The 19,204-nt window shown below is 37.7% G+C and overlaps 1 protein-coding gene across 23 annotated transcripts in view; it reads left to right on the top strand.

Moving 5' to 3' along the window:
* The window catches only part of PARD3 (par-3 family cell polarity regulator), an 838,158-nt gene that overhangs the window by 546,566 nt on the left and 272,388 nt on the right, over nucleotides 1-19,204 (top strand). For all 23 annotated transcript variants that reach the window (XM_074405259.1, XM_074405258.1, XM_039478614.2 and 20 more), the window contains one exon: nucleotides 12,436-12,678. In XM_074405259.1, coding sequence (XP_074261360.1) covers nucleotides 12,436-12,678 — 243 coding nt within the window. The remainder of the gene's footprint in view (nucleotides 1-12,435; nucleotides 12,679-19,204) is intronic.

The raw sequence follows: 19,204 nt of genomic DNA, 5'->3' as shown, positions 1-19,204 counted from the left end.
ATTTAAGAAAATTATTTTACCTTGACTTTGTATTTCAATAACAACTTTTGGCAAATGTTTTATTTAAACTCATAGATTTTGTAATAGAGCAAATGAATGCAAGAAATGGACTCCACTACGAAGTGGAGTATGTCTGGTGCTTGTATTTTACAGGGCAGGCTTCTTTCACATGGCCTCCTTTCTGTCTGTCTGTGGTGTTGGCAGTGTTCTTCCTGAGAGTGGAAACTGCAGCTTCCTTGAAAAAATGCTGTCCGGAGGAATCAGTAAAAATAAATAAGCCACTACTTATATTCTCCTTACAACCTTTCCCTCATTGCTGGCTAGTAGTGAAATATCTCCTGAGACATTACTTACCACTGTAGCTATTTGAGTTCCAAAAATTATTTTGACTGATTCCATATAAAAATAGAAAACCTGACATTCCCCGTGACTTAAGATTGTCCACAAACCAAAACTTTTTTTGCCTGTATACATCTGTGAATCCTGAATATTGCCCAAGATACAGATATTGAAAAACTAAAAGAGCTATGACTATAATTTAAAATGTTTTTTTTTTCTACAGTGTTAAGATCTATTTAGATGGTGACCATAAACTAGGTTGTTCTGAGCAAGGTCCAAGATTAAGTTTGACTCTGTTCTTGCTAACTTGCTTCCCTTTCCATCACTTGCTACCAACACTGTGAAGTTAGTCTTGAGTAAATGCCATCCATGTGGGAGCAAAGGACCAGGAGGATCACTGTAAGGAGCTGTGCTCTGCTCCACTATTCCTGCCTGCCTCAGACCAGAGCCTCCATGAGTACGGTCTTCTTGAGAAGCAGGGAGTCTGGGTGTGATGCCAAGGGAGAAGTTAACCGCTCTCTGACATGCTATTTTGACTTCCTCATTCTGAGTGCTGAACCTAGGTACCCTATCTTTTCAGAGATGCTGTTGGCTGCATTGGAGATAGACTGGGAAACTAAGCAAAAATGTGAATTCAGTGCTTCCTGCCTCTGACTTTCAGGCATGCCTAGGGACAGTGCCTCTGCTGGCTCATTTCCACCACACTGAAAGTTTAGGCTCCAAACTCCAAACAGAACATGTTCCAATTAAGTGATCTATGTGACTTCAGGTCTACTCAGCCTCCCGTACAAAGCCCAGTGGTAGACTTCTCTGTTGACCAAGCATCACAAGGAACATGTTGGCTTTCTGTTGTTTTTGCTCCAGTGATACTTCCGTGTATTTTTAAGTGGTAGTAAATACACTGTGTGGTACAGGATTGCCCAGTGTTCAGCAGCAGAGAGTGCGTTCTGTGTACAGATATGTTTGAGAAACGCTTGTTTAAACCAATGTATGCATATTTTTCTACTCTGTTATTTCTCAAAATTCTACCAAGTTCATGTACATCATGAGTCACCAAGATAGGAACAGAGAGTCACCATCATCCAAATTTATTTCTTCTCAAAACATCCTCTCAGCCCGTCACTTTTTGTTTTCCTGGAATACTGACATCCTGCAACATTCCGAGTCACTGGGGCCATACCGACGGCAAGCAAAGACCGTTGACTCCTGGTCAGCCGTGTCCAGCTCACTTGTCTAATAGGCTACAGGAACTGGAGTTGATTGTTTTATAGAACTGTGAGCAAGTTTAAGGCAGGGTTGTAACCTCTCTCTACTTTCTGACTTCTGTTTTATGGGCTTTTAAAAGTACGTGCTCTCAACGGCTCCTTCTTTTTCAGTTTTCTCTTTCTCACCTTTCTCACCTGCTTAAAACATTTCCCTTTTTAAGCTCTAGTTCTAAGTTTATTCTTGTACTAAAAACTACAGAAAAATTTGGGAAGAAAACCCATAAAATTAAAATCAGAAAGCAAAAATTTTCCTGTATTAACACCACTGTTACCATATGGATCTGTGACATTCTAATCATTTTTTTCCTATAAAGTACATATTGTCCACACCTACGTACTTTTAAGCTGACATCTATTTTCATCTTGATTTATTTTGCATTTTTATGCTTTCTTAGAAAATCATGCTAAATGTTTTCTGGATCAAGATCAGGTCTGTGTGAACAGACAGATGGGAAAGAGGGACAGAGAGAGGAAAAGATGTTTTGAAACATGAAATATTAGCTGTGACATCTGGCCAAACTCCCCAACTCTCAAATAATATTCTCCTCATGTTATTCCTTCTATGAAATGAGGTTTATAACGTTAACTGGCTTGTACTTTGTAGTTATTCACCCATTGAAAGCTACTACAGTATTATCATCTATATCTATGTAGTAAGTTATGCTTGGGAGTATTTCTAGGGATACTGACTGCTTCTAGTGAAGATATGAAAAAGTTAATTTATTTCTTATGAAATCCTCCCAGTATAGAAGGAATATTTTTCAGTCTCCTTAGGAAATAGATTATTTGAAACTTTCCATTATTTTATGTTCTAATCATTCTTCAAAGCCTTGTGTTTTCAATACTAGGCCATTGAACTATCTGTGTCCTTCAATGGGATACTCCCCGTTCTTGGTGTGTCATTTTGCAAGTTTATGTGAATTTCTGCATGCTGTTTCCTCTGTTTCTAATTGACCAACTGTTCTCAGTTATACCTGCTTTGAGTAATCACGCCAACTTTTGACAGACTTGTTTTTCATCATCTCAGTTGGTAGGATCCTTTTCAGCAGGTGATACATGTTTGTTTTCCTAACGATAATCTTTGCATTTACGTCACTTATTGTCATTCAGAGATTGCCTTTTAAAAATTAACTTTTTGATGGGAAACATTTTTTCTATCCTGTAGCAGCATTTTTTCATGTTTCTTTGACCTCGTGAATCCTTTAGGAAAGTCACTTCTAATCAATAGGATAAGTTTCAATTTTTTTTTTTAAATTTTTATTGCACAGGTAAATAAGAATTTTTAAGAATCTGTTAACCTGCTTTGTGGAACTTAACTACTTAGATAAGTACTTTACTGGATCTGGTCATTCACACCTGTAATCTTGACACTTTGGCAAGAGCAGAGCTTCAGCGCAGGGGTCCAAGGCTGCAGTGAGCTGTTGCGATTCTGCCACTGCACTCCAGCCAGGCCGCAGAGTGAGAGCCTGTCTCGTAAAAAAAAAAAAAAAAAAAAAAGAAAAAATATAGATGAATACTTGAGGAAAATTAAGCCTTAGGCACACTGTATATTTGACACTGATTTTACTGACAGAGACTGCAAATGAAGTAGGAAAATGCAGTTTGATTTCTGATGAGAGCTGGCCTAGATATATTTGGCTTTAGTGCATCTCTCTGCATTGGCAGTCACTGTAGGTGCTCTAATACCTATGAAAGCCTGAACATGACTTGAGTGAGTGTCTGTAGAGGTGTGTTCGTGTGTGTTGGTTAGGGAAATAGTATTCTAGTGTTTTATCAGTGAATATAAGACAACCGTTTGTTGTTTCACAATATATTAAGTGTATAAGATAGTATATTAGTCTGTTCTCACACTTCTGTAAGGACATATCCGAGACTGGGTGATTTGTAAAGAGGTCTAATTGACTCACAGTTCCACAGGGCTTGGGAGGCCTCAGGAAACTTACAGAAGAGGAAGCAAACACGTCCTTCTTCACCTGGTGGCAGGAAAGAGAGGAATGAGAGCCCAGCAAAGGGGAGAGCCCCTTATAAAACCATCAGATTTTGTAAGAACTAACGCACTAGCTGGAGAACAGGACACGGGGAGCTCACCTCCGTGATTCAGCTATCTCCACTTGGTCCCTCCTATGGCACATAGAGATAATGGGAATTACAATTCAGGATGCGATTTGGTTGGGGACACAGGCAAACCATATTAGATAGCATAATTCCTTTTAAAATTATTATTTTAATAATTTTTTCCCTCTCTCAGGGATTCCTTGCCTGTGTTAAGAGAAAAAGATTTATACATGTTAACATTAAAAAATTGGTGTAAGGCTGCTCTGAAGGCTGCAGTGGGAGGATCACTTGAGGCCAGGAGTTTGAGACCAGCCTGGGCAACATAGCAAGACTCTGTCTCTAAATTTTTTTTTAAATCAGCTGGGCACAGTGATGTGCACTTGTAGTCCCAGATACTCAGGAGGCTAGTGTGGGAGGATGACTTGAGTCCAGGAGTTCAAGGCTAAAGTGAGCTGTGATCATACTACTGCACTCCAGCCTGGGCAACAGAGCAAGACCCTGTCTCTGAGAATGGGGGAAAAGACAGTATAATCAATTGTTAGAATAGGTGATTACAGAGTTTTGGAAAGGGGAAAGATTGGTTGGGCTGGAGTTAGCAGAGACTTGCTTCATAGAGATGGCAGTCTGGGAGCTAGATCTTGTTCCCAAGAATATGTGTAACTTAGCAAACGGGAAAAATTCTACCCTCACGTTCTGTCTCCCTCCCACGAAGCACAAGGGCTCATGGAAGGGAAGGTAGGCAGTCTTATAACTGCCTGGATTCTTTACAAGTTGTCACTGTATGAGTGGTTAGTCGTCTCCCTGTTAATGCTTTCTTTTATCTCTTTTTTACTTTTAACCGTTTTGTATTTTAAAACTGGTTTCATTTCATTTTAGCATTAAGGGATGCAAGTTAACTTTCCCTCCCACCTATTCTAAAGGACCACTATGGATTTCACAACTTACAGTCTTCCCTGGAGTTGGAAGTGTCCCTTTCTAATAGTTGTTTTCACTCAAGACATTTTTTTTTCAGGACCCATTTTGAATATGGAAGTCCTTTCTTCTCAGTCAGCCTTTACTGTAATATGACAAAGATATTAAAATCCCACTTAAAATTGGAACTGTTATAAGGGTAAGAAATTTAGTGGAATAGTACCTCTCTTTTGGGAATTCAACATAGGCACCAAACTGGCAGCTTAAGGGGCAGTTGTTAGATTCACCTGGCAGGGGGAGGATCACCCAAAGGGTGGACGAGTTGAGCTGCGGTATTTTTGAAGTCTTCCACCTGCTGAAGTGCTCTGAGAGCCAAAGAAAGCCTTCACTCCGTGGGCTGAAACTGCTTTTGCAACAAACTGTTCCTTCCAGTTGTTTTGTAGCTTAAGTTTCATTTTGTCATGAATTTGAGTTTCATTTGATTAATTTCTATAATACTGACTTTTTGAGAGAAGGAAGGGTGTTGGGAAAAGATCCACAAACTGTTGTTCCCAGAATGAGGCTTCTGGATGGCAGTGCTGTAAGCTGGGGGTAAAAGGTTTCCCAGGAGAGTTGCTTGCAAGATCCTGAACATCGTTTTGAAGAGTCAACAACTCTCTGATATGTAGCAATCTGAAATTTATTAAAAACATGTTTTTCTGTTAAACTAATATTAGTATATTCTATTTTCTGTAGACATTAACATTTTTTAATTAAAAATCATTAAAAGACCCTTTATTGTAGTCTTTACAAAAATACACCATGAAAAAAAGCCATGTGTTAGAGCATCATAGCTTTGGAAACAGAGGTATTTGGTATGTAGCTGAGAGGTTTGGGGACACCATTGTTTTCCATCCTAAGGAGTGTGGTCACTTCAGTGGTGATTCCCATACCTGGATATTTCTGGATATATAAAGACTATATATTCATAAAACGTTCCTTTCATCTTATTCCACTGCAATTAGTGCTAAAAGCCATTTACTGTAAAAGCAAAAATACTAATGAATAGAAATGTTACAAAAACAGAAGTCTTGTGTGTTTTATCATCATCGAGCGTCATCCGTTTTAATTAGAGAAAAGGGTAGCGAACACTGTGACAAGAGCCTGGAATTAAAATCATTAATTGATGTCAAGCTGGAGAGAGACTGTTAGCATGAATTTAGTGACAGCAGGAAAGAAATTAACCTTATTACTTTATTTAGTATATTCCATTATTTTGTGTATTATTTCCTATGCAGGTTCAAGGCAATTTCATTATCATAATGGAAGACTTTTATTTTTTTTACAAAAAGGAAAAGTGTATTTATGCTTGAACATAACGAATTGAAATAAGTTCTTTATTACGTTAAAAATACCTTGATAAAAGGTTTTAATTGTTTGAATTTGTTTTTTCAATTTTCAAGGATAGGAACTAGTATAAATGTTGTCCATCAATGTCAGGTGGTACAACTGCCTGTGATACACTGAACCTCAGATAATTTTCCTTTTTAGAACTAGGAAGTACTTACTGAAATGTTTAAAGCAGTAGACATTCATGTCTTTTGCTGGGTTTCAGACGAATCAGTTACCTCTGTCATTGTTGAGGTTCGGCCGGAGATAAATGGGATAGAATGCTAAACAATAGTCTGTTTAGAAAAATGAGTGACTCTTACATCTTGGAGATAATTTGTGACCTCAGGGTCACATTAAAAGAATAAAGGGAGTATGCTTTTATAGCCCAGGCCATCTGGATCTGTTAAGTGCTCCGCTGCAAGATACTCACTGTCTTTTCTTAAAGTTTCCTTAAGAAGCCATGTTATTCTTATGAGGACACCAAACATGTTTTTTTTTTTTCTTGAGCCAAATATTTTCTTACTGAAATACATTTCTCCACAGAGTGGAAATATATAACATGCAAATATAACCTTTTGGTTGTGTTGTAAAGTCCATTTTCTCACTTTGTAACAAGACATCCAAATATCAGAGAGCATAATGAATTCAGTAGTGTCTTTTGTTAAGTTTGCTCATGAATTGCCACTAAAATTTATGAAAACCACAGTGCATGCCTGGTTTCAAAAATCTACTCTAAAGTGCTATCTGTACAGCAAGCCTCATTAGCATTAATTTCTAGAATGAACTCGAAAATGCACATTAGCTCAGGCGACTAACCAGATCCCTTAGCCTTTTGTGGCAGTGGTTCTACCTGGGGGACCATGCTTATAGTACAGTTTTATTCTAAGGTTCTCATCAACATTGTAAGCTGCCACATTGGAAAGCAGTGATGCAGGTTTTAGAACTTTGAGGACAACATTATTGGTGAGACAAGATAAGCAATACAAATATAATTCCTTCTTTATTGGAGCTTAGAGGAAAAAAATCAGTGCTTCTGGAAGGTAGTATAGATGGGGCTGTAACATTTATTAGACTGTAACATTTATTTATGACTGGTGGTGATTAGTCATAATGTACAAATTTGGGTAGAAGAAGGCAATTGAGATCTAGGCTTTATAGATAGTACTTCATGCTGCTGAGCACTTCTTTTGAGAAATTGACTTGTTAGAAATTGACTGCTAATTAATATTATTTTCTGTGTCATTTGAACAAAAGGACATTTAAATCCAGGACCCATCAGAAATATAATGAAACTGATGAGCAAGAAGTTTGGGGAGATTATTTAGGTTTATGCCTCCTTTGAGAAGAGTGTGTTCCTTATTCTCTTTCTGATAGCTTTCTTTCGTAGGAGGGAGGCATTTTCTGCCATAGGTAAGCTGTATTCTTCACTTTTAATGAATTGAGCTTCATATGTCATAGTGTTTAGTCATTAATAAATCAGTCAGAGTCATTCCTTTTGATTTTTGGAGATTCTTTACATTCAGAAATTTCAGCTTTATATCATTCTACTTATGTCTGTTGTGTTCCTTCAAATTTCTTCAGGCTACCAAACTTTAAGACTTATGCAAATGCCCAGTCAACCTGGATATTACCTATGATTAAGTGACTAATGGTGACCAAATATCATAGTATAATGGGTTGTCAGATAAGTGATTATAATTGAGTTTCAAATTAATATCCCATTGAATGTAAGAAAGAACTCGATTTTCCTCTTTCTGCTAGTTATTTTTGGCCGAATCCAGAGTCAAAAAGATATTATGGTGCAAAGAATAAAATTATCTCTTAACTTCTATCAACTTTCATTAGGGATAGCTAGTATTTAGTGGTAACCAGCTTTTATAATAGCATCATTGATTGTCATAATTGCTTTTAAATGGATAAATGGAGTAAAAATTTTAAAAATGTCTAGTGGAATTTTAGCTAAATTTGACATCAGAATTTGAATTTCTGTTTCTCTTGTGGGTATTCTGTCTTTGGGAACTTGCAGACTTAGAGTTGTTGGAATCTACAACAGTCCTGATAAAAATTTCTGACTTTCTAATATTTGCTCATGAGTTAAGAAAGTCATTGGTTGTCACCTCAGGAAATAAGGTCCCCCTAGGGAGTTTTTGGGAGAGCATTTTTGGTTGCCCCAATGGTTGGGAGACACTGCTGGATTACATGTGGCTGTGACCAGCCCTGAATGATAACCCCTTCTCAAATGTCATTGGGCCCTGTTGAGAAACACTTAGCTAGGTAAATTTGTGTATTTTTTACAGCTGGGAGAGAGGAAAAATCAGACAAATCCGATCCTCTGTATTCAAAATTGGAAAACAACAGTGGGGTGATGTTGATACACTAGCTACGAGAAAGAAACTGGGAAAATGCAAAGTTTGCTTGTAATGCTAGGTGGTAATTTTCTGTCTTTAAAAAATCTTCTAAGTTCGCAATAATTTCAGATTCATAGGAAGTTACAAATATAGTACAAAGAGGTCCTATGTGCCCTTCGTCAGGTTCCTCCCAGTGGTTGTTAGATAGCTGTGGTACAGTATCGAAGCCGGGAAATTCGCACTGGTGCAGGGTATGTGTAGTTCTGTGTCCTCACCTGTGCACATTAGTGTATCCTCTCCTACAGTGCAGAAACAGAACTGTTTCATCGTGGACACTGTCCTCCTGCCTCTCTGCTCCCACTGTATCTAACCCCTAACCATCACTGACCTGTCCACCAACTCCATACTTTTGTCATTTTGAGAATGCTGTATAAATGAAATCATATCATATATGACCTATGAGATTGACTGTTTTTTTTTTCACATTGCATAATGCCCTTGAGACAGATTCAAGTTGCTGTATGTATCACTAGTTTGTTCATTTGTACAGCTGAGTAATACTCTGTGATATGGACACACCCCAGTTGTTTTTAAACTATTCACCTATTCTAGGCTATTTTGAGTGTTTCCAATATTTAAATATTGTAAGTAAGATAATATTTGGCAGTGAACAATTGTGTACAGATTTTTGCTTGGACGTAAGTTTTCACACCTTCAGGATAAGTTTCTGGGGCACAATTGCTGGATAGGAAGATAAGTATACGTTTGATTTTTAAAGATACTGCCAGGCTGTTTTCCAAGGTGACAGTATCATTTTAAATTTCCAACTGCAATGTATGAGAAGCCCAGTTTCCCTATATCCATGGCTGCATTTGGTATTGTGACTCTTTTTTCTTTTAACCAGTGTAGTAGGTGTGTAGTAATAGCTCATCACAGTCCTATTTTCATTTCCCCAATAGCTGGTGGTGGTGAGCATCTTTTCACATGCTTGTCATCCATATGTCCTCTTCAGTGAAACGTCTCTTCATGTCTTTTGCCATTTTCTAATTGGATTGTTTTCCCATTGTTGAGGTTTTAGGATTTTTTTATTTTTTTGAGTCAGTGTCTTGCTCTGTCACATGGGCTGGAGTACAGTGGCAAAGTCATGGCTCACTGCAGCCTCAGCCACCAGGGCCCAAGCAATCCTCTCACCTCAGCCTCCGGAGTAGATGGGATTACAGTTGTGCACCACCATGCCCAGCTAATTTTTGCATTTTCTGTAGAGACAGGGTTTTACTGTGTTGCCTAGGCTGGTCTTGAACTCCTGGGCCCAAGCAGTACACCCGCATCAGCCTCCCGAAGTGCTGGGATTAATTACAGGTGTGAGCCAAGAAGGCTGACTGAGTTTTGAGTATTTTAAAAAATATTTTCTGGACATGAGTCCTTTGTCAGATACGTGCCTTGCAAAAAATTTTTTCCAGTCTGTGCTTATTTTTTTATCTTCTAATTAGAGCTTTCATAGGGGAAATGTTTTTTATTTTGATGACATGCAATCTATATCCTTCTAAATTTTATGGATAATGGTTTTGGTGTTAGTCCTAAAAACCCTTCACCATGCATTAATTGGTAAAGAATCCCATACATTTTTTTCTGAAATTTCCTACTTTTATATTTACATTTAAACCTATGATCCATTTTGAGTTAATTTTTTAGTAAGATATAAAATTTAGGCTTATTCTTCCTTTTCTTTTTGCCTATGGATATCTCATGGCTCCTGTACCACTGTGAAAAAACTATTTTATTACATTGAATTGTTTTCGTTGCACAGTTGTGAGAAATCAGTTGGCCATACTTCTTAGCTATTTCTGGGTTCTTTATTCGATTCCATCAATCTGTATGTTTATCCTTTTGTAAGTACTACACAGTCTAGGCTGTGATACCTCTATTACAAGTCTTGCAATCTGGAAATGTGATTCCTCCCATTTACTATTCTTTTCCACAGTTAAACTATTCTGTCTTTTGCGTTTCTTCCCACTTTTAAACCTTTTTTGATTTCTCTCAGCAGCATTGTGTAGTTTTCCACTTATCTATCTTACATAGATCTTCATAAACTAAACTTTGGTTTATAGATGTGTATCTATGTGTTTTGTTTTGCTAGGGATTATAAATAGCATTGTATTTTTAATTTCAGTGACCATGTGGTTATTGCCAGCATATGGAAAATACAGTGGATTTTTATATGTTGATCTTGTATCCTCTGACCTTGTTGAACTTGCTTTTTAGTTCTAGGAGATTTTTGTAGATTCTTTGGCATTTTCTGTGTAGATCGTCGTGTCATTTGCGAGTAGGAAGCATTTTATTTCTTCCTTTTCAAACTGTGTACTTTTATTTCCTTTTCTAGGCTCATTACATTGCCTAGAACTTCCAACAGTGAGTGGAATTGCAGTGGTAGGAGCACACATCCTTACTTTATCATAGGGAAAGCATTCAGTCTTTCTCCATTATGCATGATGGAACCTGTTGGTTTTTGGTAGATGCTCTCAAGTTTAGAAGTTTTACTTTATGTCTAGTTTTCTGAAGGTTTTCTGACATGATGGGTGTTGAATTCATATGCTTCTGCATCAATTGATATAATCATGTAACTTTTCTTCTTTGATCTGTTAATATGATGGATTGTAGTAATTGATTTTTGAATATTGAACCAGGCTTGAATTTCTTCAGTAAACACCATTTGGTCATGGTATATAATTTCTTTTATATATTGCTGAATTTCATTTGCTAATATTTCATTAAGGGTTTTTGCTTCCATATTCATGAGGAATATTGGCCTATAGCTTTCTCTTCTGTCTTCCTTTTTGTTTTTTCTTTTTGCTGCTGTCTATCTGATTGTGGTATCTTCTCTGGATTCTTTTGAATATATATTTATGTATTGTTTATGCTAGCAGAGGTCTACTTCAAACATGAAAAAAATATATGCAATAAAAGATTAAAGTCAGTCAAGTTCTGCTTTGTAGAAGTAAGATTTTACTGCATTTATGTGTATATTTGAATTTGTAAGTATATAAAGGAGATTTTTAAAATTAAAATTCTATTGAGGGTTTTAAAATTATTTCCAGGTAACTAAGATTGATTTAGGGCATAAATTATATCAATATATTATAAGTTGAAGAGAATGTTGTATTAAATAGTTTAATAAAATCATTGTAAACTAAACGTATCTTCAGTAAAATTGAACATTTAAGGTTTGTTTCTTAGTTGTAATGTAGGCAAGTTTCACTTCAGAATTTGATTGAATACATGCTTTCTCCTCCTTAGTTTAAGGATTCCCCATTTCTGTATGCATTCCATAAAATGACAGAGTTGATGGCATTAAGTCAAGATCCTCTTTTGCCACTAATGAAGAGTTATGGTGTGAATTTGTGTTTAAGCTTCACTGTATGTTGAATGTTTATGGTGTACTAATAATAAGTAAGATATATATATATGGCATACACATATTTTTATATGTAAAGTGTATATAACTTTAAAAAATTATTTCTTGCCTTAAATTTATGAGTAATAATATCCAAGTAGATGCCAGAAATGATCTATTCCTTGTGAGTTTTTAAAGCTAGTTAATAAGTGAAATTTTAAACTTAAGATTTAAATTATAGCCAGGCATGGTGGCTCACACTTGTAATCCCAGCACTTTGGGAAGCTGAGGCAGGAGGATCACTTGAGGTAGGGAGTTTGAGACCAGCCTGGCCAACACGGTAAAACCCCGTATCTACGGAAAATACAAAAATTAGCCAGGCGTGGTGGTCCACACCTGTAATCCTAGCTACTTGGGAAGCTATGGCACAAGAATTGCTTGAACCTGGGAGATGGAGGTTGCAGTGAGCCAAGATCTCATGCCACGGCTCTCCAGTGCAGTGACAGAGTAAGACTCTTTTAAATTATGACTGCAATCTTGTTGACATGAACAAAGAGTATCTAAAATTATGATTTCTGAGCATCCATAGCATTTTCACACTCTATAATGTATATGACCTATTATTTATACCACTGATCTCCTATAGCTGCATGATATAAAATATAGTTGACAACATATTTTGATGAATGTTTCTATATGCAGTTCCTAGAAAAGGAGTAGCTTCTCTGATTTCAGCTTTGTTCTGATTTCATAGGATTCAAGCCAAAACTCGAGAATTTAGGGAGCGACAGGCCCGGGAGCGTGACTATGCTGAAATCCAAGACTTTCATCGGACGTTTGGCTGTGATGATGAGTTGATGTATGGGGGAGTTTCTTCTTATGAAGGTTCCATGGCTCTCAATGCTAGACCTCAGAGCCCACGAGAAGGTCATTTGATGGATGCTTTGTATGCTCAAGTCAAAAAGCCACGGAATTCCAAACCTTCTCCTGTAGACAGGTAGGTGCCAGGAGCAATCATGGTATTGCTTCCAAATCAATTTTTTTATAGCTTCTGACAAGGGAGTAGAGCGTTCATCAGTCCTCAAACCAGAACTGCCTTTTATTCATGGCCTTTAAAAAGCTGTTGTGTCTAAAAGTATTGAGTTGACACAAATTGAAACCTAAAGGAAGGATCAGCGGAGGTTTTGATGGCTTCTCTAATGATTCCAACATATTTCATTTTGTTCTTAAGATGGTTTTATACCTGAGAACCAACCTCTAGTTTATAACTCAAATGAAAAGCAAACTTAAAATTATGACTCTTCTACTGAAGTGATATATCCTTTTATTGCCAGCAGAGCCTGTAGGTGTGGCAATTAAATAGATGGGGAATGATATGGTTTGTTCCAATTATGATTTAGATGGATCACTTTTTTTTTTAGGCAGTGAAACTTTATATTATGAAAGGATCGGTAAATGAGAAGAATAATGTAGTATAACAGATTGCTTATTGACAGCCACAGACCACAGGTCTGAATTATGTATATCAGTGTAGCACTCCAGAGTGCAATGTCAACTGTATCATTTTTTAATTGATACATAATATTTTACATATTTAGGAGATACATGTGAGTATGTTTTACATGCACAGAAGGTGTAATGATCAAGTCAGGATATTTTGGGTATCCCTCAGCTTGAGTATTTATTAACCTGTTAATTGTATTTCAATGGCTATATATTTATTTAAAAATTTAACTGAAACAACTTTAAACAGATCTTTTCTGCTCTTCTGTTTGTATGTTCAAGTACCATGAGGAGTTTAGTTCACAAATAATTTCCTTTTATAGCACACGTTTGCATGTTATTGTCATAAATGATACAGTCAACCCATCATCTCTTATAATGGTTTCTGGTAAGTGTTGCTCTATCTGGAAACTGGACTTTGAACATTATAAGTAGCAGGTTTCATTGAAACCAGGGGCTCTCAAGCTTCAGTGCTTTAGCTTTAGTGTGCGTCAGAATCTCCTGGAGGGCTTCTTAAAACACACATTGGTGGACTCTCTCCCCAAATTCTGATTCAGTAGGTCTGAGGTTGAGCCGAAAAAGTTGCATTCCCTACACAGGACCAGGTTTGATGCTGGTACCGTTGGTCTTGGGAATGGCACTGTAAGAGTGCAAGGCTAGAGATGTACTGGAATTACTTCATCTAGAGCATCCATGTGTTACTGGTTGCCACGTTTTGCACCCAGTTTCTATTTTAGCTACTTCCAGCTATTTTTAATAGAGGTTTGCAGATGCAATGGGTAACTCTCAGGCAAACCCAGAAGGAAATATTTTTCAAAATAGCAAATGGGAAGCCAGATCTTCAGGTGAAATGCTAGCCAGAGTATTTTTCTGTTTTTTAGTTTTGTTTTGCTTTTGTTGGGTTTTCAGTTTTCCTTATTGTCTTATGGAAATCTATAAATCAGTTTAGTATTGACTATAATAACTGGACAATGTAAGTTAACATTGGAGACTTATGGCTTATTTAGACCCCCTTTGGTGTGATCACCTAGAAGGTTCACTTGCTTATTGTCTAACCACAGATATGTCAGGATCCAAAGAATAAAATTATCAGTGACAGTGATATTTTCTTTAAAAGCTTTTACTTGGTTTCTGCTGTACTTGTGAATGCTGCTTATAGAAGGTCAGGCAGCATTTGAAGGTCACGAACGTCCTACTGGAATTATCTTCATGGGAGAAAGGACACCGTAACACTGGCATTGTCAGTAACTTTTGGAGGAAGTAAAAAATAATTAGCTGACATTATTGATCTTTGATAAATGCACTCATCATTTTCTGCACCTTCCACATCCACTTTGAAATCTGAAAAACAGTAGACTACCTCGTAGCAGTTTTTCCCATAGCTCAGAAGTCCCACACGACATCAGAGCCAGGACTCGGGTGGGATCTGTCTTCCCAGCTCCTGAGGTCCAGAAGTGGTTGCATTAAACCCCAGTTTAAATCATGGTACCCTGCAAGAGTCTAAGTCTTGCAAGTAAATGTCTGCAAATTTTCATTAGTGCTAACATGCTCAGAACACACTCTTTCTGGACTCCAGCATACCCACCTGTAGTCTCTATCCTGCACCGTGCTAACCCCAAGCTGAAAGTCAGCCTCCTAATTTCTGTCAAGAGCCACGCAGCGAAACATTCTGGAAGAGACTTTAGTCATAAGGACGAGTTACACCAAACTGTGAGTAACTCAGAATCACATTTTAGACATTGCTGTATTCAAAAGCCCCTCTCAGCTTAACTCAAGCACAGCTGTATGCATTTGTGTCCCAGAAGTGTGGTTAGACTAGATAATTTATAAGATGCTCCAACTTCAGAGAGATATAATTTATGTTTTTAAGAAAAAGGACTATAGGACTATAGAAACTTCAGTTTATTGTAATTATTATTTTTGCAGAGAACAAGATGTCCATGAAACAATGACTGATGTTCCTAATCCAAAAAGTTGGGAATTATTGTTCCCATAAAGCCCTTCACCTACCTTTAATGGAATGTGAATTTGGCTGAGAATTCATGGCATCACATCCATTCTGTTCCTGTTGGAGAGAAAGCTATAGAGAAGTGCTTCTCAGACTTTAGAAGTATAGGGATTCTTTTTTTTTTTTTTTTTTTTTTAGGAAAGACAATCTCTTGCTACTGCAGTATCGGACTAAATTGTTTTGATTATAATGTTACTTAAATATGTATAAAAATAAAATAGGACTAAACTCCTTCTGTTGACAACCATTATACAACCATAAAACGAAATATCTTTTCAAATTAAATACAAACGAAATGGCAAAGCCATTACATTCAAATGAACAACATTAACTTAATGTGGCCAATAATGTGCCTTAAATCTCAACTCTTGCACAAATCATGGCTATGGTGGTGGCTGCTCTGTGGCAGGTTCATTTGGGTTTGTTTGCCGACCACCACGGTCTCAGTGCTGACTCTATTTGCTCATCCCTTTTCTCTGTTGGATTTCTGCAGTTCTTTTGTATGTTACTGTTCAGGAACCTTTGGCCAGCACATCCCACAGGGGCATCCCATGTATATGAAGTTCAGCTCGCTTTTGTTACCATTAACCGGAGACAGTGAAAATAGCATTCCATAGTGCCTTTCTGTGTGTAAACCCAAATTCAGACAGTGAAATCACATGCCAGTAAGGTGATCTAGAATATGCTTATACTAACTTTTTTGAAAAGTAATTATTGAAGTAGAAACATGCAACTCGAAACTCCTCGGAGATTATTTCCCATATGAAGAATTTACACAATAGAGAAACTCCTCTGTCAACTGACTAAATTCCACCAAAATTTGCAACTGGTGTCCAATGACCTTTACTATTCAAATGTTTGGATTTCATGGGAATGCAGGCAGTTGACAGTCTGACGCATAGCCTGCGTCTGTTCTGGGATTTTCATTGTTCAATGAGGAAACAGTAGTCTACATTTCACTGTTTAATCATTTTAATTGATCTTATAGTCGAAAACATGGATCTGGTAGCCCCACATGGAAACAGCTAGGGATGATTTATTAAATGCAGTGAATTTGGTGTCAAAACGAGACATTTTCTCAATTTCTATGTATTACTTATAAAATGCTTTTTATAAGATAGCATCATGCTATGTCTATAAATAGTCACGTCTGTTTAATTTTATTATCACATCAACGGTAGGCTGTAGTCACAATGTCACTGTTACTACTATGTATTAGTGACATGGGTAACATTTTGATTTTTCATGTTGGATTGATGCTAAAGAGAAGCAGATCCTACCCTTGTGTTTTATATAAATAACAAGGCATAAAACGCAAACAATGTTGGCATGGACCAGGCTCAGTGGCTCACGCCTGTAATTCCAGCCCTTTAGGAAGTCAAGGCAAGAGGATTGCTTGAAGCCCAAAGTCTGAGACCAGCTTGGGCAACAAAGTGAGACCCAGTCCCTACAAAAATAAAAATAAATTAGCCAGGTATGGTGGCATGCGCCTCTAGTCCCAGCTACTCGGGAGGCCAGGGCAGGAGGATCACTTGAACCTACGAGTTTGAGACTGCAGTGAGCTGTGATTGTGTCACCGCACTCCAGTCAGAGCAACAGAACAAGATCCTGTCTCTTAAGAAAAAAAAAAAAAAAAAAAAAAAAAAAAATCTCACTTTTTTTTTGGTTAGCAGTGTGCTTAGCTAAAAGTTTCCCAGACTTCCTTGCAGTAAGCAGTGACCATGTGACGTAGTTCTGGCTCCTAAGTGAGGAGCAGATCTGGAGCTGGACCTCCTGTGAAGCTAGTCTTTTCCTGAGTGAAAAGGAGCTGACTCATTTTGCCCTTTGCCATTTTCCTTAATTCTAAAGGTATAGGCTACAGGAAGGAAGAGGGTCGCTGTCTGGCCCTGTGAGCAGCTATTCTGTCTTGCCACCTGTGAAAATGGAACTTGTTACTTGTTGAAGTTACGTACAATCAGGTTTCTGTTTCATGAAGCCAAAAACCATTCTGAAAACAGACGTTCCTCAACTTTCAATGGTGTTCTGTCCTGACATAAGTTGAAAATACCATGTTGAAAATGCATTGAATACACAAAGCCTACAAACATCATGAACTGCCTAGCCTACCTTAAACATGCTCTGAATACTTACATGAGCCTCAGTTGGGCAAAATCATCTATTCTAACACGAAACCTATTTTATAATGAAGTGTTGGAGATCTTGTACAATTTATTGAGTACTGTACTAAAAGTGAAAAATAGGTTTGTTGTGTGAGTACTCAAAGGATGGTTTCCACTGAACGGTTAGCACTTTTGCACTATCTAAAGTTGAAAAATCTCAAGCTGAATCATAGCAAGTCTGCGACCATCTGTATAATGAATGTGCACGGAAGAGCCCAAAGGGAATCACTGTGGTTTGATCAAAATGGTGTACATTTTGGAGAACTATCCCCTGGTCAAATAATTTCCACAATATTTTGTGAAATTAAGTAATCAGCAGTATTCTCTAGTGTTGCTCAATTAGCTCTTCTGCCTTTTATTTTGTTCTGCATCTAATTAAAGAGATGTTGCAAGTCAGACGTCTGCCAGCAGCTATTCTTAATTCTTTAAGACACTGCTATCCTCTGATAACTCGTACTTTTACCAACAATCCTGCTATGAAGTAAGAATGTACTTTTATACAGTTGAGCCTGATGTACTAGACAATGAACTGTGGAGCCAGACTGCTTGACTTTGATCCTGGGCTCTTCTTTTTTCCCTTTGAGGCAGGGTCTTACTCTGTCGCCCAGGCTGGAGCATGATTTGGACTCACTGCAGCCTTGATCTCCTGGGCTTAAGCAATCCTCCCACCTCAGCTTCCTGAGTAGCTAGGACTACAGGCATAGGACCTGATGCTCGACTATTTTTATTTATTTTTCAGAGATGGGGTCTTGCTATGTTGCCCAGGCTGGTCTCAAACTCCTGGGCTCAAGTGATCCACCTGCCTCGGCCTCCCAAAGTGCTGGGATTACAGGTGTGAGCCACCATGCTCGTCCTCCTGGGCTCTTCTGCCATCAGCTGTGTAAAATCTCTGCTTCACTTTCCTCGTCTGTAAAATGGGGATAATAATGGTACTTACCTCATTAGGTTTGGGAAGGATTAGTTGTGTTCACGATATATAAAGCGCTTCGCACAGAGCATGGTCTATAGTTCGCATGATTTGTTTGCTGTTGCAGTTGTTACTTAGGAAATGGGCTTTTACTCTCAGGAAGGCACATATGCGTTCAGCATCCACACACAGATGCAGAAACAAGCAAGAAATGAAATGGAAATCAATAAAGACAGGTTTGATTCTTTATACTTAATATAGATATAGGAGTCTGGGAATGCAATTCTGCTGATGCTACTTCCTTTGTTAAATAGCTTGGTCTCCTAAGTATTCTCCGTACATCGTATCACATCATCTTTAAATTAGGAGTTACTCAATTCGGGATAAGGAATTCCAGATGGCTTCTATAATATGAATACTTAGATAAAAGTAAATGCTTGGTAGCATGAAATGTCTTATTTGAGAGTGACAGGGTTCATGATATAAGGACCTGATCTCTCAATCAGTTTCAGCCTTTCTTTTGATCATTTGAAGGTCTTCATTTTGTACTTGCATGAAAGTTTTTGAAGTTCTTTATGTTTTGTTTTCATGAAATTCTTACTGAGTCTGAGTTTGCAACGCTCCATGGAAATAGGGAGGCTTGAACAGCTCAAACCTTGTCTAAAATGTTGGCATTTCTGTTTACATCGAGTTATATGTTGATGGGACAGGCAAGCATGAATCATGATCTTAACAACTGTAAAGGTAGGCACAGTGGCTGACATCTGTAATCCCAGCATTTTGGGAAGTAGAGGTGGGAGAATCACTTGAGGCCAGGAGTTCTAGACCATCCTAGATAGCACAGGGAGATGCTGTCTCTTAAAAAAAAAAATAAATAAATAAACTAAAATTATCTGGGCATAGTGGTCACACACCTATAATCCCAGCTACTCAGGAGGCTGAGGTG

The sequence above is a fragment of the Saimiri boliviensis genome, chromosome 8 (assembly GCF_048565385.1).
Source record: "Saimiri boliviensis isolate mSaiBol1 chromosome 8, mSaiBol1.pri, whole genome shotgun sequence".
Lineage (NCBI taxonomy): Eukaryota > Metazoa > Chordata > Mammalia > Primates > Cebidae > Saimiri > Saimiri boliviensis.
Note: the sequence above shows the minus strand (reverse complement) of the source record. Positions and strands in the feature narration are given on the sequence as shown.